The 14907-nt window shown below is 39.5% G+C and overlaps 1 protein-coding gene across 10 annotated transcripts in view; it reads left to right on the plus strand.

The window, feature by feature from the left end:
- The window catches only part of LOC117494125 (neural cell adhesion molecule L1-like protein), a 49202-nt gene that overhangs the window by 2448 nt on the left and 31847 nt on the right, over nucleotides 1–14907 (plus strand). For 4 of the 10 annotated variants that reach the window (XM_034144829.1, XM_034144831.1, XM_034144830.1 and 1 more), the window contains exons 1-2: nucleotides 11708–12049; nucleotides 14589–14769. In XM_034144829.1, coding sequence (XP_034000720.1) covers nucleotides 12035–12049; nucleotides 14589–14769 — 196 coding nt within the window. In that variant the 5' untranslated portion in view covers nucleotides 11708–12034. Of the gene's footprint in view, nucleotides 1–9037; nucleotides 9057–11707; nucleotides 12050–14588; nucleotides 14770–14907 lie in introns of those variants that run through there. The other 6 variants (XM_034144832.1, XM_034144835.1, XM_034144836.1 and 3 more) reach the window with 4 other exon arrangements.

Genomic DNA, 14907 nt, shown 5'->3' on the forward strand with positions numbered 1-14907 from the left:
TCCGCAATTTTTAAAATAAATTCAACCTGTACAATCTACAAAGTGCCGAATTTCTCTGTTGGATTGGAAATGAGAGCGTACAGCAATTGTCGCGATCAAGATGATATTACAGCAGTTTCATGTGGTGTCGCTATGGTGATCAGCTAAGAATCCCACCTACACTTAGGGGAAATATCTGCAGTGGAAAACCAAATGAAGAAGGACTTGGTACTAAAAGTGAGTCAGGTTGAGTAGAGCGGCAGCATTCAGTGGAAATTATGCACAAGAAACGCGTGCACCATGCAGGTTGTTTTGACTTAAGGGTTCAAATATGTATTGAATTTCCAAATCCATGGCTCACCTGCATTTTCTGCTTTATTAGAGTCAGAGAAAGGATGTTAAAATCTAAATGTCAGATGGTGAGTGGTTTGTCTGAGTGCACTTATACAGAGGTAATCGAAGGCAAACTGACTCGAGATTCACCCTGGAAATGTTACAATGCTTTGACACTGAAATGAAAATCAAAACGTTCCAAAGCAAATAGCTCCCCAGTGGCAGCCCAGAGAGAACATAAATGCAGAAGTGTCCCAGTAAATCACTTCACACTGTTTTCAGAGGTTGTAAACAGCATCAACCTGTGACAGGTATGTCCTGCATGTGTTGCCACATGCCAGGCATGCTGTCTCCTCCTCTCCACTTTGCCTTGCAAAGGAAAAGTAAGATATATTAGTCTCACAAAAACCTCTGTAATTGTATAATTGGAGCCTGTAGTTTGATGGTATATTTACTGAGTTCTGCTCTAGATTAAACACTGGTTTTACAGGAGGGTTAAACCAACACAAATCTAGATATATAGATAGATATACTGTATACATTATTGAACCCAATTTTGGAAATTATTTTGTTACAGAAGTGTCAGTGTGTTCAGACATTAAAATAAAAATACTTAAAAAGTGGAATAGAGAATTAACAACTACAAATTTAAAGTAAAAGTAAAATGAAAAATATTGTATAAAATATCAACAATATAAACAGTATAGAAAGTCTGGATAATTAAAATGTTCTAAAAAAGTAAAAAATACTTCAGTTAGTATCAGGAATATATGCTTACACTACAGGAGCATAGACATACTTGTATAAACATAGGATAGTATAAAATGTACAGATATACAGAACATTGCAGATTGTTCATAGTTACTAGGAATGAGAAACTCAAACACAACACAACTTGACATTTGGTTAAATAAACCATGAATATGAAATATTGTGCCAAGCATATGTATGCCACATTATGTTATTGTATAATGCATTAAATGGGTTTGAAATGCAGCCAAATGTGTTGTGTCGGAACGCAGTATATTTAGCTGCTGTCAGCATCTGAGCAGCTCATTGTTATCCATTAGGAGCAGCTAGTGCAGGGTAAGAGTCTTACCAGGCAGGGGGTGAGATTCTCAGCCACTTAATCAGGGACGTGATGGGAAGAGTAAAACTCCATGCCAGTCACTTATTGCCAGCCACATTATGCTGTCAACATGCCACTGCACACAAAAATATAACCTAACCTAATCATCTAATTTAGTGGTTCAATAAGCCCTCGATCGCAAATGACTTCCAGAGGGTTTTTAGATTATTAAATGTTTGCATTTGCTGTTATCAAATTCTCAGAGCCACTAGGAATTGATTGCTGTGTTGGAAGTGTATTGACGAGGCTGACACAGTTGGGGATTCTCTTAATTAGAAAGTATAGGAAGGGGAGGCAAACACACAAGACAAACACAAAATATAAAGCAATTACAGTCTTCTTATCCCAGCAATGCAAAAGTTGTTAAACAGCCTTAAAATGCTCCATTATGCCATGTGCAAAGCTCTCTAATTGCTGCAGGAACAATTACTAAGTTCAAATATACATATTCTTCCTAACACACTACATTTCTACCATGAAATCCTTCATGCATTACTACACTCGATTCAACAAAATCGTCTGTGGGAAACAAAATGCAAAGAGTGCTTCAAAGTAGATGGCAAAGGCTGCAAAATATCTCTTACTCCCGAAAGCAAAATAATGATTTTGAAAGAAATGTGATTATGTTTGCTTTTCTAGAGAAGCACAATAATCACATATTTTACATATCAATAGCCTCGGAGAAAGCATTCATGTGGATTAACTGTTTAAGGACTGTTTAAGAAGATAATCTGAGAAAACTGCATACATGAATACATTTAGCAGCCTGTGCTTGAGAATGTGAGATAACAGCTGTCAGAAACAGAGTGTCATAATTGTTCTTTGCATGTTTAAATTATGTTGAAACTGATTTAACTCTTTGTATTTGTCCAGTCTTTAGTACCACAGTGCAATACACATTATACCAGCCCACCCCCAAAAGAAGTAATGGTTAAGAAAAATCCAAAGTGTCATTTTTATGTCTGGTAAGTGGTTTTGCCATGTCGTTCCCATGGTCTTTCCTGCTGTGAGTTTTAGCTCGTGTTGTAGCCTAACTCCCTGCTTCTGCTCCATAAAAGGACACATAGGAATCTCACTCCTCGCTCGATAGTCTAATGATGCCTGGTTGGCTTTGATCGGAAGCTGACCATGAAAGAGAAACTTAACGGGTCGAGCACTGATGTGTGTATTTGGTGAGGGAATTTATTGCTCTCCTCCGAGGACAGCCAGTCCACATTTGGAATGCTTGTGAAATATTTACAGGAGTCACTGACACAGGAACTCGCTGCCATCAACACTGTGGTTTTAAAATAGAGGAGTCACTGTCAGACACTGATTGTGTCTTCAGCCTGTCTCTCCTGTCCGCCCTTTTACATTTGTTGACGGATTTGGTAGCATCGAACTCTCCCGCAACAAGGGCTTGTATCCTGTGGAAACGTCTATTAAAATTCCCAGTAAATCTTTCCAGCATAGATACCAGCACTCTTGTTACCATGGTGTCTGGCTTTCTGCCTCACAGCTCTCGCGGCTCCTAACAACCAAGAGCAAAGGCCATGACCCCTCCAGCAGACAACTGTTTGGTGAAATCAACGCCTCACACAGGGGGCACAAATAACTTTGCACCCCAGTCTGAATTGGAGCAAGTGAAGTTTCTTTAAGCGCAGGAGGTGCAGAGGATCTGGCTTGGAGGGCGGTCATGTATGCTGTCCTCAGCCTCCCTCACCCCCTGTGATGCACTTCCAGGAGCTTTTGTACCAGCTCAATTGACAATTGGCTACATTCCTCCTAGCAAGTGAGGAACATGGTTTGCTGGCACTTGAAATGCTCTTCACGGCATTCATATGGACTCTTGCTTTTGAACAGTGCCCTCACTGTTGAGACCCCTCTTTCGGGACAAACGCTCACTTTGAGATAGAAATATAGAGAAAAGACGTGACATATCCAGCGCATCGTCTTGTTGACAGTGACAGCGTGTCCCAGTTGCAAGACTATGTAGTAAACATCCTCTCCATGTGTGGTCACCTCATGCAGATTTCTGAGTGGATAACTTAGTTTTGTTTTGGTCCGGGAACCTGTAGCGACGGAGCAACTTTAGATCAAAATCAAGACCTGTCTCACAATCAACACCTAATCTGAATGAACAGCGGGAACCATTTCTGCTGAAAACATAATGATAGGAGAGGTCTCCTGTTTTTGAAAGGAGTAAAGAATTTAGCTATGACTCATGGTTTTCATGTCCGTACCTGTTACCCTGCTTTTAGGCTGGGAAAAGACACCACTGATCAGAGACTAATAAAACATGTCTCTATAAGTTTTATTACATGTAGGATTTACAGTGTATAGTATTGTTTTATAACTGCTGCAGCTAATTATATTAATTAAACATGTTGTCTATTAAATGTTGTAAGGGTGAGATCTTGTAGTCGGTCTATCATCTATGAATATAATACAGTTCATCTCATTTCAGATGCTTTAAGAAGCATTTATTTTGAACTTTTGATGAAAATAGCTTTTACATCATCAATCTAAAGAGCAAAAATGGTAGTCATGCATTTAATTGTATTGAAAATATTATCATTAAAGCTTCTTTTATAACCAGTAGAAGCTGCATCTGCACAGTTTCACCCTTACGCCGAGAATGCAAGTGTTGTACAAGCTTGTTTAATGCTAACAGTGTGTCATGGTATTATACAGTAAGGCAAGGCAAGTTTATTTATATAGCTCCTTTCAACACAATTCACAATTCCCAAGGCAATTCAAAGTGCGTTACAAAAATGAAAGACATTAAGAAATAGTGCAGTGGAAACGCATTATAAAATGGCATTTAAAAACAGTCATTAAAAATCAAAGATAATAAAATATACATCAAAAACACATGAATAAAAGTTACAGTGCAGTGTAAGATATGAATAGTTCAATTAAAAGCAGCAGCACAAATAAATGTCTTCAGCCTGGATTTAAAAGTTGTAGCGGACCTGCAGGATTCTGGGAGTTTGTTCCAGATATTTGGAGCATAATAACTGAAAGCTGCTTCGTTGTTGTTTTATCTTGATCATGTTTCCGCCAGGCCTTTAATAGGCCATAGCTCTATTTTTGTGGCACACCATGGGAGGATTAACTCTGACCCTTGCACTCAGCCCAATGATTTTGCTCATCTACTTCTGTTATTCCTAACAACGTTCTCTGAATTGAATGTCTGTCTTTCCGTGCTGCTGGAATTTGATTCATATGCTAATGAGCCAAATTCCCATGGATTTCGCTCTCCTGTGCCGTAGATATCACCCTCAAAACTCCCTGCCTCCCCCCTCTCCCTTTTCTGTCTGTCATTGCCCCTCTCACATTCCCTCACTTTCATGCATTCACAAGGTCATAACCTCGCTTACAAATAATCTTACACAAGACTCTTGTAATCAGTTCTACCTTAACAGCAGATGTGTATGTCCTAAAATGTCAAGCAATGAAAACAGGATCGTTTAAAAAAAGAATAACGTACATCCACTTTTATTTGAAAGCAGAAAGAAGTGATTTTACTTCTAAACAAATACAAACACAAATGCTTGGCTTACTTCACAGCCCTAATCTGAATGATTATCAGGCCATGTAGAGATTCAGGCAAATCAGCATGTCTACTGAAATTCTCTTTCCAATCAATAGATAACGGTGAGGCAGCTTGAACATTCCCTTTGATAAACCTTTTGTTTTAGGGGACTTTGATTCCTTGTAGACAGGATCTGCACAAGTCTTTACCAAAAAAATAAAGGACTATAATTTTACCCTGGCCCCAGAAAATAGTAACAGAAATATCTTTTGTTTAAATTGTTAAGGAGAACATTGTGATCCTAAATGTGGCATTCATCTTTATTTTACAGAGTGGTAAATGATCATTATGATGCCTTTAGGTTCAGATCGCTGTTGCAGATTTAGGAAATAGGTTAAACAAGCATTGTATCCAATATGCACACCCTCACACACAGTCTGTATGTTGACAACTTCTTTGATCTCTATAATGTCTTTATTATCTATTTAACCAACTGCCAAATGTTGGAAAACACATTCACACACACTCGGTAGTATTACTGATAGTAGAAGGGACGAGGGATGTGCTGCAGAGTGTCCTCCTTTATCCTGAAAGTACCTGTGTGTGAGAAAGTAGGTATTTGATAATTGTTTGCCTGTGGGGATGTTGCAATCTCTGGCTTACAGTAAATAGGCTTCTGGTGATACTTGGCTCCACATGTGAGACCATCTTTAATGTGTTTAATCACAATCTGCCAACAAGTTCCTTGTCTGTATGGATACATTTCATAATCGTGAGTGATATCTTTTAATGTGGCCTACCTTGAAAACAATGTCATCTGCATACAGATTGATCCGGGCCACCGTGGCCTCCAGAATATTTATTTCTTTGCACTGTCACTCTTCTCCGTACACCAGCTCCCAAACTTCCGACCCAACATAGTGAAACCCCTAAAACACTCTTTAATGGACCCTTTCAATTGGGAGCCCAGACCAGAACAAACACTTTTATTCATGATGTTCCAAAAATGCAAATGAAGCAAAGCCCTGACACTTTCACAGGGGTACTTCTGTCGTGGGCCTGTGTTTGGCAGCATTGGGGTTATCACTCACACGGGGAGATGCAAGGTACAACTCCTATGTTTCCTGTCCCAAGAGTCATTTAAACACCAAGCTGATGGGTCTCCTCAAGCGCCATTGGCTCTGTGCCATCGCATTGATGTGACAAATTAAGGCCAACTGGGTGAAAACAGGCTGATCGGAAATAAGTTAACGTTTTCAGGAACGTCACATGAAATACCTAAACTGCTTTTAGTGCAGTGATAGGAGCACATTTGATCCACCATTAGTGCCTATTCTGATAGAATTACCTTGATTGTGTTTTTAGTTGACCTCTCTCGCTGATCGAGAGAACAGGACTCTGTGCATTATGTGTAATTGGTCTATTTTCTTCATTACCATTCCATTTAAAAAAAGATGCTTATCAGGTAAACAATGTGTTGTGAGTCGTTGTCAGAGCTTGTTTGGCTTGTCATGATGTTTAAGGAATAGCTTTTAAGAGTACACTTGGGTGAGGTGACTCATGAGCATTATTCTTTTGACATGTAGCAGATGATTCATAACTCATTGATTAATAGGGCTTTCTTTGGAAATCATTTACTAATTTAAGAGTAATGTCGATGCAGTAGATGCCATGCTAGATAATTGGCAGAATTCCATCATTCCAGCATTTGACTGTGTATCACTCGTAACTCCACTACCAAATGCCAGGTATCATATTTTCTTAATCTGCACAGATTATACACGGTACCTCATAATGTCACCCACACTTTTGGGATTGGAGCCTTGGCTCAGAGTCCTTTTATCCAGACAAACAGATATTAGGGTAGAAGTACTACTCTTAATCCTTTTCTGACTTGTTTTTGAGAAGATACTAAGCTGCAGGTGCAAGCCGTTTGAAAACAACACATTTGGGTTTTTCCTCAAAGTGACAGGAAAATCGCTCTTTTCTTCTTTCCTTTTCTTTTAGTCTACTTTATACTTGAGTAATGACATCCAGAAAACCGCGTTTTTGGTTGTTAAAAGGAAGAGTGGGAAAGGACACGTGGGAGAGAGAGAGTGTTCACAAAGGTGTGTGTGCTTGATACAAGACCAGGCAGGTCTCACCCTGAGGTGGGGCTTCATTACTTTCTGCGTCTGAGCCGTTTGGAGATGAAGGTTAATCCCCAGGACCGAACAGCTGTCATTTCTAAACATCCTAAAATTACATGTATCGCAACCTGTCACTTTACGTACATGAAAGTCTCTGGGGATTCACGGGTGGCTGTTATTGTCAGTCAGAAGAGAGGACTTTAGTGTGTCATCGGGTATATTTACTGTCCGTTGTCTCAACTGGAAACAGAAAATGGTCTGCCATTACGTAGGGACATAAGAATTTAAATTGGGGGATATATTCTGTTGATTGGTATAGTGTATGTTTTTAGCTAAACAAATAGCTGGAGGGCTGATGGCATATTTTAAATTAGTTCTCTAGGAGGAATGCATTGTGTTTAAAAAAACGGATTCCTCATGTCTTGTGTTATTGTAGCTAATCCATCACACAAATAGACCCACACATAGTCCAAGCACTTTATTAAAAGGTCCTATAATAGATAATCTGGCTTTAACACACATACATCTTCTTAAAACAAATTAAAGTATTTCTTCATGTGAAAATAAACCAAAAAAAGTTTTCCGTCCAACTGAATTCAAAACACAGGAGTGGAACCTAATACAAATTCATTTGAATACATGGTCTATAACTATTGAGTTCATTCTAAAGTATTATATCATTATAACTTTTAATAATATCCGTATTATGTGTAATCACAGACCTGTAATCCCATAAAAGTCAAACTTTTGCAAACTTAGGTTTGGTCAAAATACTGAAGCAATAGAGCTATAGAAATTGTTGATTTGAAGCAACATTTTTTATTTTTTTGTCTTTAAAAAAAAGACATTGCCCATCCAACTAAATACCACTTTAGGCCTTCAAGATTATCCCATAAACTAATTACCAGCTTAGTTCAGGCCACAGAGCACAGCACTGCTCCCTTATCCGCCTCTCTGCAACAGCATGAACAATGTGTCGGGGTGAAGGAAGGTGTGAAGAGGTCTTCTCCTGGCCTGCAGTCTCTAAAGGGAGGAAGCTGAGTGTGACTGTGTGTCTCCACACTGTCTCTCCCTGTGCTGCTAGCTGTGGCAAACTGATTAGGCTCCTGAATGCCACTCTTTGTCACTCAACACTTTTGCGAGGAACGTGTTTCTATAGTGATTCATGTTGTTAGCCCAACAGATGGATTTAAATTAAAAAATAAAGTTTTCGGTTTAATTCATTATTATATCCCAATGTTTTTGGTAAGGGGGAAATCTTGAGAAATGGAAAAGGTAGAGTATCTTTTCTGTTCAGGAAATGCCATACCTCATGGTCTATGATTTGGTAACTAGTATTTAAGGTTTTAGTAGCGTGTCAACCGTTTGCGTGCCAGGATGGCTTCTGTTTATAGTGACACTTCACATGTCACTTCACAAAGCACCGTGTGCCAGCGCAGGAACCACTTAGGGCTTAATGGCACTTAAATGAGCGAGACACCTCGACAAACCTCCACACAGCACATGTGCTCTGCAAAAGTGATATTCACATGAAAGGATGGAGGAAATAAAACATCATTCTGACATTAATGGTGACAGCTTGATGAGCATGGACTAATGACATCAAAACACATGTGGGCTTAATATTTTAAAATCAATTCTGTTGTAGGCATTGATCACAGGCAAACCAGTTTAGGTCTCTATAACATCATAATATGAACATTAATTAGGAAATGAAAAGTTATAGAAGCAGCAGTGCAACATTTGTTGATGTTCAGAGTCACAACAGGCTTTTGACTTGAACCTGTTTTGCTTGTGTACAAGTATAGAGTTTCTTCTTTTAACATAATACTGGAAGCACAGGTTTTGATGGACGAGTTGGATGTGTGTCAGAGAGCTGTTTGTGTGAATTCCAGGCATACATAATTACTAGCTTGCTGTAGAGCTCTTATTGCGCCATTAGGTAATGACGAAGACATGTTGACCTGAGGTAAGGGAAGTTGTTGTGTTATGACCTTAACTAGCTTAGAACTTTGGCGTCTAGAGGGTCTTCCCTAATGTTGAAAAAAAAAAATTACTTCCATGGATTGTTGATCAATCAGTGTCTGCAAATATGATAAATGTGTAGTAAGCGAGACTCCTTTCTTCTACGGATAAGCAGGGCAATCATACAGTATTGTTAAAGAAGCCTGGATAAGACGCCTAGCTAAAGAGTTGGTATTTGCCTCGGAAAAAGTAATCAGTCAAGATCTACAGAGATCTAATGGTTTTTGTGTCAGCCAAATGGCGTTGGACACATGAACACATGAGGGATTTCCTGAGGCAGCCAGGATATGTGCTTGATTACAATTTCTTTACAATCACATTTGTTTAACATCCTGCATTTAAAGAATGTTACCTATGGTAGCCCAACCCTTTGAATTTAAAGTGTGTACTGTACATTGGTAAAACACAGTCCACAGGATTATAAAGCACTCTAGTATTTGTACATAATAGAGTTTGTCTGGCGGCTGGTTTATCTCTGTCAGTCCCAGCTGATGTTCTGACTTCTGAAATCTCCTCCATCATTGCTGGCATTGTCTGTGTTGACAGCATGCTATGTTGAGTATCTTTGTCTGCAGTCGTATATCTGACTGTGTGGAGCGGCTACACCTAGTGAAGCACTCTCTGAAATATTTTCCTTTGTGATTTTAGACAATGTTTGAGAATGTAATGGAATCATGAATGGGTCACAACCTTAGCTTCCGTTGAAATAGATTTACTGTACAGGTGTGTCCTGGTGCCCTTCCGGCCTTTTCTTTGATTATACTCATTACAAACTTGCACATATATGTTTATAGATATTTTAACCGCGTCATATGCTATCAAACATTTCCTAAGTTTGTATGGAAGGCATTTGGTAATTGGTATTTTGTGCGCTTTGCATAAAGACGGTGGCGAAAGACTTGTAATTAGCAGAAAGCACCAGAGGCAAGGACTGTTGGAGAGGAAATGCATCATGACAAAGGCATGGGGCCGGGACACCTTTTCAGTTCGTCACCACAGGGGGGTGAGATGTGTAGATTTGAAGTAGGAATTCGCAATTGAAGTTGTGTCTCGTCCGTTTTAACATTCAGAATCTGGTCATGAATAGAGATCCTTAAAAAAAGTCATATTTATCCTCTATAAGTTTGTGTATGTGTCTGGTTGTCATCTGACTGCGGTGATATATAATTATATATTTTTTAGTAGTAAATATTTTATTTCTTTCATATAAGCCTAATTAGGGGGCTTAAAGTTTGCTTTTATTAATTGAACCTACATTCTTAGTCTTAACATTCTTGTCGTTTGTCCATAGAAGAGAAAGAGGCACTGAGCATGAGACATATCAAAGGACAAAATAACTCAAACTGTCTTTTTTGAAACTCCGAGGAGAGATTGTCATCAATTGTCTGATTTGGCAGAAATACATATTTATGGAATGCCCCCCCCCCCCCCCTTTACGAGGACATGCAAGTTGCCTCTTAGGTTTGTTCCTCTATGTTTACAGAAGCTGTGCGCTCTTAAACATGGAATAGGTCCATTTGAGGTGATGACAGCTATCTTAAATGGATGGCATTGTATGTTACAGTATGTCTGGCAATCAATCACTGGTTTAAAAGGGAAAAAGTCAAAGTAAAAAGGAACGGCTTTCTAGTTAATGCAGTGTTCTTATACGCAAATAGATAAACCAAAAAACAGTATCATGTTTTACAAGACTATTTGATTTTCTTTATTAGGCAGTGTAAATATTGTTTTCCCTTGAGAACTGCTCCCCAAAGCTTTTTTTCTAAAACCATTAGTATCCCATTCTTCACTTTAGAACAGTTCATCTCAGCGTTAGCAGGGAGCATGCACTACCTCATTTCAGGCTTTAATTTACTGAGCTGTGAATGTCAACACGTTTCCTGCTGGTTGGATTGCCCTGCAGGGCAGTGTGAGCATTGCTTATCGGTGCGGTCATTATGTCTCCATTAGGCTTAGAAAATGATGTTGTAGAAACACTCCCCATTATTCCTAAACACAATGCAGATCTGCTAACACTTTTAACTCACAACGGTGTTTGATAAGCCACCTACAGTATATTGCAAATCCCTGCTTTACTCCGTGGAATATAAATGAGGCCTATTGAGAAAATAACATACAGATAACAGGTGATGACCTTTTTGCATGTACGAGATATTTACCTTTAGCTTCAGGAGGGCTACTTATAATACTGAATTATTTCTTGACATGTTTTCAGATAAGAAACCAATAACAATCTTTACAAAAACTTAAATAGAAAGGGAAAGCCAAATCATAAAGATCCTAGTGGGCTGCTATCAACAATTGTGTGTCTATTTCTGGCATGTACTCCCATTCCTCTCTCTATCAATACCCCGGAGCACTGTGTGGAAAAGAAAGTACACAAAAGCCGTGGTCCTCTGAGAGAAGATGACTCCCTACCCTTTCATTGGATCTGAGACACATTGCATAAAAAATCATCGAGATGGAACTGGGTGTAAATGGGCGTGCATTGTTTGTGGAAGGCAGGATGGAGGGATCTAGGAAAAAGGGGAGAGATAGTGCAGAGAAAGAGAGGGAGAGACATGCCTGAACTTCCTCTACACCCATTCTTTAATGCTCACTGAGAAGCCCCGCAGTGCAGGCTTTGTCCCCTCATTGTCACAGGCTTAGAGAGCCTCTTTGCCAAGTGAGAGGCTTTGGCGACATATGTCACTTCAGTGAGTCTCCTGTCGCTCCTTTAGCCACTTGAGTGGAGGGGCGGGCAGGGAGGCGTGCCTGTGCACCATGAGAGGAACGACGTGAGGTTAAGGAGGAAGGACATGTCAGATATGTTGGTTCAGAGAGAGTTGCTGGAATGATCTCTTGATGGTCCTGCCCTGCAAAATGTTTTGTATGGACTTGTAGTTCAGCTGCACTCTGATAGAAGTGGACTTAAGATGTAGAATGACTCAGAAACCAGTAAGTAGAACTGTTACTTCATGTAAAGTGTTCTGCCATTTTTACTCTCTGTTCTGACTGTATATGTATTTGAGGAGTAGTTTTGTATAATAATACGTGTTCAGATAATTTATGCTTTACTTTACAGTCTTTACTTTGCAACGATATATCGTAGTCTGTAGGGGTGTGTGTTTGTGTGAGGCCGATTGAACTAAGTTTGAGTTCAAAGAAAGGGAGGGGGTCATTGTATACAGTGTGTGTTGGCAAGGATTAGTCATGTAGTCACACTCTTCGTGCCCTAGCCAACTATTGGCTTAGGAAACACAATCCCTGCAGATTTGTGGCTATGGTCTGCCATGTGTTCAGGTAACAGATCCCTCGACTTCCCAAACAAATGCTTTGTGACCTGTTTACATAGTGACTCCCCCCCATTTTACGCTCTAAGGATTTTGCCTTTTAAACAGACTCTGTCAGCTTTGTTTAACTTATGATTAAAGTGATCTCCACGTGCATGTGGAATGTAGTATAATCTGTCTAACCCACAAAGTTGCTTAACTGGCAATACAGTATTTCTGCTGTATTTGAATATAAATTGACTGGTTGTTGGTAGGATTAACACAAATGTGGATAAAAGGTCCCACTTCTCAAGTCACTGGTGGACTGTGTACCTCCTGCCTATCAAGGACTCTGCATGTCCTGCTGGGCTTATGTGATTTTCTGTCTGTGATTATGTGCAGGCGTGCTTATGTGTGGGCCTGTGTGTGTAAATTATAGCACACAATAGCACCAGACAGAGAATGAAAGAGGCTTACAGCTTTATTACAACATGAAAATGCATGTTTACCCCACTGTGACAAACATCTATCCAGCTTTGTTTAACATTCAATCCGATGGAGGATAATCACAAAAAAGTCCTTATTGCAAGTACTACTCTTCCACAATATCTCAATTTGTTTAATTGATTCTAAATTCAAGCAGCTTAATCCTGCATCTAGTCCACAACAATTACCAAATTAACCTTGCTCACTAAGAAGGGGCAACGCATGCAGCTTTCCGTCCTTAGAAGAACCCAGAGCAGCACTCAGTCACTGTTAAGCAGCGTACTGTATGACTGCCGGGGCTCCCTCTTTCATTCAGTTGATAGCAGGATTAGCTGGAGGGTGGACCCGTTTGGCATTGCCAGTGCTGCCGTCACAGTCTCAGCACTGTGAGAACTAAGCCGTGAAATACTAACTGGCTTAGACCAATTTATAGTCTGCCATCTTGGATATAGCTGTCGTAGCAGACTGCAGCTTTGTGCCAGGTGGGTTTACTGTAAGCATGCTATGCCATGTCACCAGCCAGGCTTTACAGTTCAAAGGGTAATCTCCAGGCAAGTGTTGGGCTGTGTTGTGCTACGACATCACAACAATGATGAACAAATAATGCTGAATAGTATAATAATATCCTCAATGGGACATTTTGAATACATTAAAGGTGGGGTAGGTAAGTTTGAGAAACCGGCTCGAGATACACTTTTTGTTATATTCCATGGAATGCTCTTAACATCCCGATAGCAATGAATATATTAAATGCTTTGACAAAAAATCCATAAAAAAATGTCATCTGTGGAAGCCGTAGTACTGTAAAAAGCACGACCAATCATTTAGCCGGCCCGGCTAAAATAACTGGATGGCCTACCTGCCTGTCAGCCTTCCATCTGTGCACAAACTTATCTCGTGCCCTCATTGGTCATGTGCACGTTCGTGTGTGTTGGAGGAGGGGCTCTGTAAGGAAGTGGGAGATTTTTTCTGGCTGTGTATTTTCAAATTCTAGCGATCTCGAGCCGGTTTCTCCAAAATTACCTACCCCACCTTTAAGGAAATGTTCTTTAAATGGGCCTTTATTATAGAATCTAAGTGTTTCTTATGTATACATGGAAAATCCAAATGTATTTATATACAAAGTACTGATTTTGATAACTCTAAAAACATAATTATAAGGATTTCCAATATTATGTAGTTCCTTGCTCTCTATTACTACATTTGAGTGTTAACCCTTCCAATCCATTTATAAATGCCTTAAAGTTACATTTTCTAGCAATAATAAAGAACATTATTTTTCCCTGAGGTATAGCGAGTTGAACAGGAGTCGTTCAAGTATTTTAAAAAGGATAGGCATTGAGTACGATTTTGTTTGTGTATTTGCGTTGTGGTTTTCTATACTGTCACTTGACAACCACAGTATAACGTTTAAAGTAAACAATGCTAACTTAAATGGAAACTTTGACAATTTTAAACCAGGTTTGTATCGTTGCAATGTTGTTGGTACAACTGAACCATGTTCAGCTTCCTCAGTGTTACTGCCGGTGTTAACTCCCCTCAGTGACAGGCAAAGTTTTCCTATAAGTGTGTTTGTTCACAGCTCATTTAGAGAAAAGCATCTCCCCCTCTGTGATGTTCATTAAGTGCAGCATCTCTGTGAAAAGAACATATGCTTGTGATCAAACTGTTGTTGTTTTTCTCCAACTTTAATCAGTAGATTCATCTTTTAAAAAGAAATCTTACTCTGACTCTTTCAGGTCCTCTTCCATGTGCCTTACAAATCCCAAGTGACGCCAGTTGATCCATATCAACACGTTCTCCTGATCTCGGCTGTCTCCATCCACCAGTGGAGGGTGATGAGGCTGGTGGGGAGCCTGCAGCTTGTTCTGCTTTTGGCCTTCACCTCCACAGCCACAGGCCTCAACATCCCTCTGGAAGGTAGGAATGTCATGATACAAATCTTTAATATATTATCTTATTTATAAATCAAACTGCTTGCTTAATGTTTAATCTTTAATTTCATCTTTCTGTTTTGGCATTTGTTAAAAGCGTGTGTTCTTTTTTTTTGCTGTCCAT

This window comes from Trematomus bernacchii, unplaced genomic scaffold (assembly GCF_902827165.1).
Source record: "Trematomus bernacchii unplaced genomic scaffold, fTreBer1.1, whole genome shotgun sequence".
NCBI lineage: Eukaryota > Metazoa > Chordata > Actinopteri > Perciformes > Nototheniidae > Trematomus > Trematomus bernacchii.